We start from the raw sequence: 11,840 nt of genomic DNA on the forward strand, positions 1-11,840 counted from the left end.
ACATTATCCTGTGCGTAACTGACATTTATGAAAGCAAGAGAAGAGGATTTTCAATTCTACAAACTGACCAAAAGAAAATGCAGTCCAAATGTCAATATATAATCTGATATGAACATTTTTTTTCAGCCTTAAAGTTAGCTTAAGGAGCTCCCAACCCTTTTCTCCCCTCTCCCAGCTACAGAACAATACTCTGCACAACTCTTGACTCTCATCCCTGTGCAAATGCAACTATTTATGATATTATCCCACACATTCTTTTAATAAATCCCTGCCTTGAGAGAGAACAGGCTATAGCCCACCTCTTGAAAAGGTCATGCCTGAACTTCTGTCTGACATTATCTGGGCAATCTATATAATCAATATCACTGTTAAACAAATGATTATTCTATCAATCAACAACGCCCTCAGGCTAGTGACTGTGACTGGATTCTTTTTGCATGGTTCCTTCTTTCTGCAATTCAAACAAACCTAAAGTTCTCAGATTAAACAATGGATCATAAGGAAAGAAATACAGAGGGATACCTGCCTCAGGTGGTAGTTATATACATCCTGAACTATTTACAGACTTTTTGATCTCATTTGTTACATCTAGTGTATCTGTGATCAACCATGAGCTGTAGCAACCTAAGCAAAAAGACCAAAAAAAGCCTCATAATTTCCTTATTTTCCATTCTAATTGAGAAAAGCAGTATCTGCAAAATTTTATGTAACTATTCTGCAACTATCTCAACAGCAGAATTCCCTCCAGTGAAGACATCCACGTCTGCAAGTTAACTTAAGATTTACATTTAGAGGGGATGCACTTCTTTCTCGAGGAACAATCCCATGGTAAGTTTTTTCTGCAACAAAACTGGCTGAGGAGATTTCTGCCAGCCTCTGCTGCCTGCTCCCAAACTGCTACCCTGCAGGGTGCAAGGCCTTGCTACAACCTGTTTTCCAAGCACATCCACAGGCTGCTGAATTGGGCCAACCAAATTGATTGCGGGATCTCCCTTCACAGACTGCCACAGGTGTGACAACCTTTTATTTTTTCCTCTATCTCCGCTACAAGTTTTCTTTAAAAGGTTTAAAGAAGGCAGAACTAGCTGTGTATTGTATCCAAGGTAGCTGCTGTTTAAATCACCTTTTCCAAAGCAATTTTTCTACCATTCTCCTCAACAGTACCCCAAAGCACTTATCCCAGCTACTTTAAAGCTCCAATACCCCTTCCCGTTGGAGTACACCAAGATGATTATCACCCTCATTACTCCTAGAAAAAGACAAATACAGAAGTACTAGTGACCAGTTCTATCTTGCCCAGGCTCCACCATGTCTTAGGGTAGCTTCACCAACAGGAAAGGATCAAACATCAAGGCAAACAATTCTTAAACTAGGGGAATGTATTTAATAATTTATTTCTGGATAAGCACAAATGAGAGAGTTGGGGGAAAAAAAGTAAAAGCAAGTTATTTTAGCTCCTTAGTAGCAGCACGGAGGTACAGCTCTGCAACAGCAGAGAAAGAATTAGTGCAGCTGTCCCAATCTGCAAACTGCAACTTAATCTGCTGTACTGTCAAACACACAGTTATCTTCAAAAGTTGCTACTAATATCAGGTTATACACACAAGTATTAAATCTGTTCTTCCCACCTCGTTGAAGTTGCTATGTTCAATCATCTCTGGTTTGTATTTTTACCATGCTATAGAAACTGTTGGAAGCTGAAGGACACGTTATGACCCAGATACCAACACTCTCTCATATGCACTAGCCTAGATCTGTAGTACTATTATGTAAGCATACTTTGCTTAACTAGTCCAAATTATGACCTTTGTGAGTCTAATGCTTTGTGATTTGTGGCCTTTAGGGTAACTAACCTTCTAGTCATTATAATGATGCATTTTATAAACAATGATTTACCCTAGTCTTACACTTGGACAAATAAAGCACATTATTGTTTGGAGAGCACACTAATTCCAACTATAAACAGTATCAGAAGAACCAATCCTGGATGACTAATCTTTATCCAGTACAAAGAACAGGATGAATGAAACCTGGGACCCCCCTGCAGACAGCAGGAACTTTCTCAATTATTTCAATGTGGATAGTATTTCATCCTTGGTGTCCCATGATTATTTCCCAGTGCTCAGAGCTCCCGTGACATTACCCTGTAACTGTATCTGTAACAGTAGAGGGCCAGGAAGGATAAAGATGAGAAGCATGATTTCTCCAACTCCCTCAAAGACAAGCGGAAGTAGTGCATTTGGTGCGAGAAGCCTCAATGGGAAGACTTACTCTTTAACATTGAGCTCTCATTAAACACAGGGAGCATGAGACAGAAGACTAACCAAGCATGCATTAGAGTGGAACATAAACCTCCAGTGTCACGTTTCAATCCCAGTTAGTCAGGGGTCCAGGAACAGGACGGAAGTCAGCACTTGCTGTTCAGGCAACTGGACCGACAATCAAAGCAGACATATCTACTTACACTTCTGCACATGCTTCTGGAGCAGGAACAATGAGAGGTACCTCTGGGCTTAGCCATGACAAACGTTTTTCCCAAAACTTTTCATCACACTGCGGGCTTGGACATTTTACTAACCCTCTATATTCAAAAATCATTGCAGGAGGCAAAAACCCGACATATTTTAACAATGCAATATATACAAAACAATACACAAAAGCTAAAAAGAGGCATTGCCAGGTGCTGAGCTGACTCAACTTTCCTGCAACTTTCCTGGCCTCTCTCAATACCTCATGTAACCATCACACAAGTTTCCTACTCTCTCACTTGCCCATGGGTACAAGCAACCAAATAAATCATCTTCACTGTCTGTAGTTTGGTTCCCTCCAGATGCAGTAGTGGCAGGATCCAGTAACCAAACAGTTTTCATAGCAAAGTATTATACAAACAGCCTCCAGATTTTAAAAACAGGAAGTCAGTCTAAACACAGGCCTCATACTTAACATCTGCCATCACCTTAAATTTAGCATGGTATGCTCAGTTTCTTCAGATTCCTTCCAAATACCCTCCCCATCTTCATGTTTATCTGACAAATGAAAAGTCTCCTGAGGGCGGGTGTTTTTCTTTCCCCACCTCTCACCCTTAAAAAGATAGTTATGATCTTTGTAATTTTATGTCTAAAGTTGGCAAAACAGTTATGTCATTTCTGGCTGAAAAGCAAAAGTCAATAATCATCCTGTTGTTTCTGCACATCTCTTTTTTTTTGGGGGGTGGACAGGGTTGCTTAAACAGCAAGTTGTTACTCTGCCCCCCCCCCCCCCCCCCAACTCTTCATTAGGCCAAATAATATAGCCAATAAAGAAAAACCTAATATACAAAGCTTCGGTTTTGCTGATGAGGTCACTTGCAACCCCCAGAGCTATTACATAACAGCCCTGTGTTTGCCACAGATTCATAGAAACATTGACATTACAAAGGAAGCTTAAGTAGACAGAATAATTACCAAACTGAACTCTGTAGCCTTTGTTTTGTTAAGGACAGAAGATTTCTAGGGAAGAGTGTTTCTTTTAAGTCCTGATGGCATGCCTTCTTCCAAAAGGAGAGATGCTAATTCTATTTTCAGTAAAAATAATGACAGATGGCAGCTCTTACCACTATTTTGTAGCAATTCAACATTTTACAGGCTGTTGCTTCAACATGGAATTATGTAACAGCCCAGCTTGGAAGCAACCTTGAAAGATCACCTGGTCCAACCTTCTGTGGAAAAGGGAGCCCAGGTGAGATTATCTAGCACCCTGTGCAGTCACATCTTGAAAACCTACAGCGATGGGGACTCTACCACGTCCCTGGCGAGGTAGTTCCAGTGAGTGATTGTTCTTACTGTAAAACATTTCTTTCTTACATTGAGATGAACATGTTCCTCCTCTTCAGGGTCCACCAGCTCTGTCAGGCCCTGGCAGCATTCTAGCAACAGCAGGATCTTCTCGCAGTCCCATAATATGGATGAAGTTTCCTCAAGTGGATCTTGACCAAGAATACTGCACAAACAACTGCCAAAGATCCTGGCATCTATGGTCAGCACCATTCTGCCTTTCCACATTTTCTTTCTTTCCAGGTACCAAGAACTGACTACATAAGAGACTCTTCCACTCCACGCCACCCTGTTAGTTGCATCTTTTCCCCTTCATCCTAACACAGAAAATCTTACTGTTATTTTTTAAAAATAGTAGTTTTAAATTCATAGCCATCAGTTTGCTTGCGCCATCCTGCAGTTTTGCATGTATCTGTAACAAGGGGGTAGCACAGCTAAACATGGCTAAAGTATCCACTTAGTTCTTCTATACTGCAAGGGAAATAGGACCAACAGGTTTAGAAAACCCAGAACTACAAAAATATTTGGCATGATTTACAGTGGCAGACTGTTCAGTTCAGAATCACAACCCTCTGGAAAGAACAATCAGACTTTTGGTCCAGGACTGAGTAACACATGGATCTGGGTTCCTTCCCTTCCACGGGCAGGCAACTAACTCTGCATTTCGTGGCCTACAGAAGACCTTACCTTCAATGGAAGGCAGAGATCTTTCTGCAACCTCATTACTGCAAAAGACACAACCAAAAAGATGACAGTACCAGCTTTTGTAATTTTAATCCTACCATATAAAAAATCCCTGGCAGAGGACAGAAGGTGTAAGTGGATATTGAACAGGTGTGAAAATACAGTACAAATATTTGACAGTTACAGTGACATAGAGGAAAAAAATCCAGAACTGTGTAAAAGAACTGGAATATGAATAATGGAATTAAAGGGAAAATGAGAGAAAGAAAGTCCTAATAGTGATGAGCATAAGGCTGTGATTTTTTCCCCCAGAGAAAGTGTGGAACGGTATCACCAGAAGCATTTTGGAACAGACTTGGACTAAGCATCAGAATATTTTGCCCTGGCTTCAACAGATGCACTTAATTTCTTAATTCTGCATTTTAAGAATACATGAGCATCCGACTGTTTATTCAGGGTTAAAATTTGTGAATTCTGTAGCATAGCCTTTAATAGCCTCTTTAACACCTTGCACACCTGTTGTTAGAAGGCCTGTGTCAGATACCATTTTCTCTCTTTCTCCACTTCCAGGCCGGGCTCACTTTTGCATTCCCATCACATACACACCTGGATGAGGGCAGACCTTGGACATTTCGTATGGCCTTGAACATAGTTCAGTTGATAAATTTTCCTTCTTCATCCAGCACTTCCCCGAGTGTTTCTATAGGCAAGCAAAGAAAGCTGAGCTGCTTTGCTATCTTGAGGGAAAATGAAAATTTTGGATTCCTCTCTTACCCAAATAGCAGTTTCCACTGAAGGAAAGTACAGTTAATCCAGCTTTAGAAGAGGGATTTGCTGACCATTGTTTAAGCCCAGAGCTCTGCTGGCACACACAGTAAAGGCAACATTACAGCGCAACAGTCTGATGTCAGAAGGGGCACCACGCACTGATAAAAGCCAACAGAGTTTTCTCTTTTTTTACTCCCATTATGGAAGTATCTGAAGCAGTTCTGACTGGGTACCCACAAGTATTTGATGCCTGCCTAGAGCAAAATTAACCTCACTAGGAAGAGCAACCCAAAAGTTTTCAAAGCTCTGAACAGACCTGTTTCAGTTTTGTATGAGGAAGAATGTGATAGTGGGAAGGTTAAAAAAAAAAAAAATTACAAAAAAACCCAACAAAACCACACCAACCAGAGAAGGGAGACCGAAGATGTTACAGCTTTTTGGTAATTGAGTATTGTGCCTACTTTGGCAGTCTCCAAGTGCGGATAAAAGTTTCCCAGGCTTAGAGGTTCCCTTCTCAATTTGCAAAAGCAGGGATACCTCAGTCTTGAACCAGCTGGTTCTCAATGAAACACGTGGCTCAAAAAAGTTCTAGGGAGAGGCCCACTATCAAGCACAACCGCCCTCCAGGTCTCATATGAAACTGCACAACTATGCAGATTAGACCTGAAAAATACTACACTTGATATGACCACAAGGAATACGAAGCTAAGGAAGGGAAATTCCACAGGGTGTCTGCTAATTAGGACCTAAAGAAAATAATGGGTGCAAACTGAGTTAGTGTTTGGCGCAATGGCTGTATGCATGAGGTAGAGTGAGACTGGAACAGAAGCCATATTTTCAGAAACACCGCATGGGTCAAGAGATACGAGGCCTTTAAAAACATGTTTGAGTCTCTGAGGCCCAATTCTGATCCCACAGAAGTAAAGACTACCAACCCCATTGAAAACCTCACTCTGCACCCAGGGAATAGGAAAGCGTTTATAGGAACAACTACTGAAAAAGAAATACTGAAGAAGGATTTGATTTGAACATAAAAAGACTCAAGGATCAAGAAGGAATTGTTACAGTTCCTTCTCCCAAATCCTTCATGTCATAAATTAACACCTTGCAATAAACAGCGTGACTATAACTGCGGTATCCAGATACTCGTCCTAACTCTGTCTGTATCTTCTACAGTGTTTGACAAAATTACTTGTCCCCCTCTAGAAGTGGAGATACTGCTATTACATCAGCACAGTGTATTAAGGTTTAATGTTTAATATGTGTTTCTATACATCCAGAGTCTTTGAACAGAGGTGCAGCTGAAGGGACAATATTATTACCACGAAATCCTAGTCAAAAACTAATTCAAATTGGCTGGGCTACCAGCACATATGGATTTAAAAAAAAAAAAAAAAAAAAAAAATCAACTGGAGGACCATAAACAAAAGATAATGAGAAATGGCAGCAAGTCAAGCTGCAGGGGGTAGAGATGGCTAGTAGGTATCATAGGGATCAGCATTAGATCCAGTCCCATTAAATAACTTCATTAATGATCTGGAAGAGAGAATAAGTATCATGTTAAAGGAGCCTGCAAATGATAACAAAATAGGAAATATTCTTCTACAAACACCACAGAGGAAAAAGAAGTAATATAGAAGGGACCTTAGAAGATCAGAATTACAGGCAAAAAATGAAGAGTCAATCTTTAAAAAACAATTTTTAAAAGCTAGTCCATCCGGTGGAAAATAATTTGAAACAGATACTCGAAAAGAAAAATCTGGGATGCAGCAATGCCTGGAGAAATCAAGGAGCAATAATAAAAGACAAGCTAGCCATTCATTTATGTTATGACACAATATGGCAGCCAAAACACTACTTTAGGCTAAATATGCCTGAGTGTCACATCATAGAGAAAGAAACTTTCTCCCTATGCAGAACTGGGTTGTAAGACTAAGACTGAGTTCCACACTGAGGCTGATATAGGGAAACTAAACAACACATTCTAACCACAGAAACAAAATGTTTATCAAAGGTGCGTTATGGCACACTGCTTCCCTCAAGACTTCAAACAGATTCTGTTTGAAGCCTGAACCAATGTGGCATTTTTTTTCCCCTGCTGACTATTTAGTTCTTGAAATCGGACAAAAGGCAACAACTATCAATTCTGTGCATTTATTTTTTTTCCTAAATAGGACTTTTATTATCCCCTGTTCCCTGTGCAACCCCTCAGTTGCCTATGGAAATATCTCAAGATAGACAAGCCATGAAGTCCCAGTATAGAAACAGGAACCTTTCAACCACCAAAGCGTGTTAAACACATCAAAATCTCAGCCCAAAGTCCCCGTCCAAAGGCAGGCAAGAAGTATCAGGTAGACGACAACTATTTCCAAGCGACTGAGGAATTCTATCAGGCAAGGCCAGACAGGAGAAAGTCATATCTGAGTGACTTTTCCCCCCGGCCCTCTCTTCAGATTACTATGCAGCTCTTTCCTGGTAACACCAGAACTACTCTGTAAGAACCCGTTAAAACATCGACTCTAGTTTCCAGATCTTTTGGCTGAAATGTGACCATACTGTAATGCTTTTTGCAAATTTACTTGCCATTAAATGGCAAATGTCCCACTTTCCCTAACTACAAGGCTCCCTCAAACATTTGCAGCTGGCAGAGGAGTAAAAAAAATGCAGGTTTTGTTCTGTAGCTCCACACGCCTGCCCATCACTGCTGCCATCCAAGAAACCAAGCACCGTATCAGCCTGCTTCAGGTGTCATGTCCAATGTCAAGAGAAACAGACATCTTTTAGAAAGGGCTTTGAGCCTTTCAAAAGATCACAATTCAAGACAATGGCTCTCACATTCTCTCTACAAGTGTGTTCAAAAACATTAGGTAGTGGGAGCATCTGCTTTCACCTTCACAGATTCTTGGTAAAACAAAGACCACAGAAAGTCATGAGCTGCAGTATACCATCTCTGACATTCTGCTTCTCACTTCCAAGGCCCTTGCTGGAAGAGACTCAGCCTCCTAAATCCTTCTAACCCATGTATTTACCTTTTCTCCGTGGACTAACTCATTTTTCCTACATATAAACTTGAATTCCAAGGAGCAAGAGCATTATGCTCTGTTACTGTTAGAAGCATCCCTTCAGCCTTGGCATGTCATTATCCGCAGGTTTTCTCTCTTAAGCAGAGAGCATTTCATTCGTATTGTATTATGAAGTGCAGAGTGATACCTGAAGGATGCCATCAAGAATTATGCTTTGCTGATTTCAGCCTGGAGTGGCATTTCTTTACGTAGCTGCAAGCTCCTGTGCAACTGCATGTCATTAGAGAACTACAACAAAGAATCCAAGGGACAGATACAAAGTGCTCACCCACAGCACTAAATTACTTGTCATGCAGGACCATTCCACTCAAGCACATTAAAGAGAAACGAAATACCACTCAGAAATGGACAGAATAATAAAAGGTTGCTGCTGCATAACATCATTCAGAAATATCATCTTCCACTCTAGAACAGTGCAGGAATGTTTAGCTGAACCACCAGGGCCTGGCAGACAGAACTACGTGACTCAAACCCTTTCAGAATACACACACGCTAAACAAACACTTTTAAAATACTACCTTAAGCCTACATCATGCTTTGCAAGAATTAGTCACCTCAGCAACATGAGACACGTAACTTTCAATTTCTTTCACTCTGTTTTGTTTTTGTTTTTTTTTTTAAAACCACACACTAACAACCTCTATCCTTTCCTGTCCCATAAGGGCTGTGAACAATTTACTGCTCATTTATCATGAATCATACAGTACAGTAGACACTAACATTTAGAAAATAATGGCACAACAGCAGAAATGTTACCAGGAGACCTTCACAATACCAGACAATTGCTAAGTGCCAGCAGGAGAAGCAACCTGCTGTTTTAAAGAGATAATCCACAGGAAAAAAGGTACTGCTGATGTATTTCACCTACACTAGTCACTAGAGAGTTTCACTAGCGTGACAGCTCTTGAGAACGAAGCTCACTGAGCACTTAGAAATTGCTCTACTATATCAAAGTTCATGGAGATAAGCTACAGACATCGTTCAAGACTGGTGAAACACTGGAGTTTGTTTTCCCAGTTGCAGGACATAAAACGTTGGTATTTTAAGTTCCATAAGCTTTCCTTTAACTTTTCCATTACTCCACAGACAAATGTATTTCTCCGATCCTTCTCTTCTGCAAATAAATTAAAATGAGGAAACAAAGGGGAAGAGGCACAGAGACATAAGAGCACTACTGGCATTTCTTGGAGAATACAAGGAATGGTCCGAAAGGAAAAACCTAAGCAGCTTTGATTCATATGCATCTTAGAGGATATTTCTGTAACAGCAGTCGATGTATACATTTGGGGCAGCTATGAGATCCATATCCATGTTTTTAAAATTTTGGACAACCAAAGTGCACCTACTCCCCTAAAGGCAAAGCACTGCTTCAATCAAATGCTGCCTCTTACAGCCTTCAGAAGTAAGAATTTGGGCAAAGCAGGCTCTCACCAAGTCCCCAGGAACAGACCCCTGCTCTTGCTGCTGCAGACAGTGTTTTGCAAAAGGTTTGCTTCAATCGCTGCTGTCCCTCAAGTGTACCACAGATCTACTCAAGTTGCTTTAAACTAGGTAACTTGGGTTTTGGTGGCAGTAGATCACAAAAGCAGAGAGCTGCAATCCACCTGCAAAAGTCGGCAAAAGCAGCAGAGTAAATATTTGAAGCAATTATCCTACAATGTGCCTTACATTACCTCAGCTACAGGAGCACCCAAGGTTTACTATGGCCACAGCAAGGATACGGCTCTGTCACTTCTGGGAAACAACCTGGAAGAATCTGCCATTTCAGAAATTCTGAAGTTTTGCAATCCTCCCCTGCCACTGAATGGAGATGAATGATAGCAGCCTACAACATCTAATGAAAAACAGCTTGGCATCTGTCACTCATAACCGCAATGAGAAAAAAAAGGTTTAGTTTGTGTCTATGCATTCCTCCCTCTTCTACTTCACTTCCCTTAGTTTAAGTAACCCAAGTATTAACTTTTAAGGCAAACAAACTTTCAGAACGAATGTTGGAAAAGTACTGTTTCTGCTCCCATTCCTGCCATGTCCTCTTCCAAACTGCAAGCGTTTTTGGGATTTCACTGAATCCCTTGCTTAACAGCTGAGAAAGACATAGCTGTCGTCTCACTGTGCACGGACTAACTCAACCTGACTGGAGGTAAAAAACAAGCAAAGAAAAACCCACTCAGTTTTCAGTTTCGTATCGGACAGCTATACATCTTCCTGTCTGCATACACGCTTGAACAGTAATGGCCTCCAACTCTGGCAGATGCTACTGAAGAACCAGTTACAGGTCACAGCATTAAAGAAAACTGAAATTAATGCCAATTTATTTTAATCTACTGTCTGTAAACTGCACCCGTTTACTTGCAGCCTCACAAGAAGCTAAGCTGTCTCCAGGGGGGGTGGGGGAAAGGAAAATGGAGTGGTCAAAAGAGGACAGCTAAGAGGAGGAAGCACTACTGCCATCTTTGCTTGAAAAGCAGCGTTCAGAGCCTTTAGGGAACCAAGAAAAACTAGAAGTGGTATTTTTCAATCTGGGTTGCAAGGATTAAAGCCTGGTAAATGTACTTAAGAATTCAGAACACAAAGGATCCGATCCAGCTACCTCCTTACCACAGATTCTCTAAGAAATTGGCTCCTTTCTCTTTAGATTCAGAAGCTTCCTGAGCTTTTAGCTTCCTCTCTCACACCGCTTACGATCTTTGTTAATTACCCCATCAGTGCTTGTCCAGTAGTCTCTGGACTTACAAAGCACCCATAACCTTGCTCACAACACGTTCAGATGCCATTTTTGACCTGGCCTTCAAGGTTTCACCCTGCACTGGGTTTCTGAAATATGATAAGTAAGTTTGCCCCACAGGAAATCATCTGCCAGTCTTTCATCTTTCAGATGCTCCAGGCACTGGACTAGCTGTAAGGACATTCCGCCCTTCAGAACATACACCAAACTTTTCTCCAAAACTAGAACCATGAACATTCTTTTGTTCATTTAACCTATTCAAGACAAAAGCCAAGTTCCTCTGTCTTGATCAGTCCCAGAACACATCAACATGGATAGTCATTATCTTCTTTTCAGTAGATAAAAATGCAATCGTTGTAAAGTTGTTCTTTTCAGAGAACCTAATGTTCTAGCTGGACTGCAGTTGTCCAGGCACATAGTGCAAGGAGAAGAGTTCTGCCTCCAAAAAAGCCCATTTTGGGTTTTGTGGACTGCAGTCAGATTCTTCCCATCATTATGGCACGACACAGAAAAGGCCAGGTTCCTGGACAAGACAGAGACTGTTCTCTTACAGGGTCATTTTAAGGAGTTTATTTTGGTCTTCTGTAAAGAGGCCATCATGTTAGTGGTAGAGCATCTGAGCTTTGCAGCTTTCCAGCTCTCTGCCACACGAGAGACTGGGAAGCCAACCACAACAGCTCTGCTTAGCAGAGGAGTTCTCCAGGGAAGGGATAGCATACACAGTGTGGTTTTGTGGCAATAAGGAGGCAGAAGCTCGTTTTTGCAATC

General features: G+C 41.1%; 1 protein-coding gene across 1 annotated transcript in view; it reads right to left on the bottom strand.

The window, feature by feature from the left end:
• The window catches only part of LRP4 (LDL receptor related protein 4), a 43,865-nt gene extending 39,840 nt beyond the window's left edge, over positions 1-4,025 (bottom strand). The window contains exon 1 of the mRNA XM_009813784.2: positions 3,763-4,025. Within this exon, the coding sequence (XP_009812086.2) occupies positions 3,763-4,025 (263 nt within the window). The remainder of the gene's footprint in view (positions 1-3,762) is intronic.
• Positions 4,026-11,840: the final 7,815 nt, after the last annotated feature.

Source organism: Gavia stellata, chromosome 7 (genome assembly GCF_030936135.1).
Source record: "Gavia stellata isolate bGavSte3 chromosome 7, bGavSte3.hap2, whole genome shotgun sequence".
Classification (NCBI taxonomy): domain Eukaryota; kingdom Metazoa; phylum Chordata; class Aves; order Gaviiformes; family Gaviidae; genus Gavia; species Gavia stellata.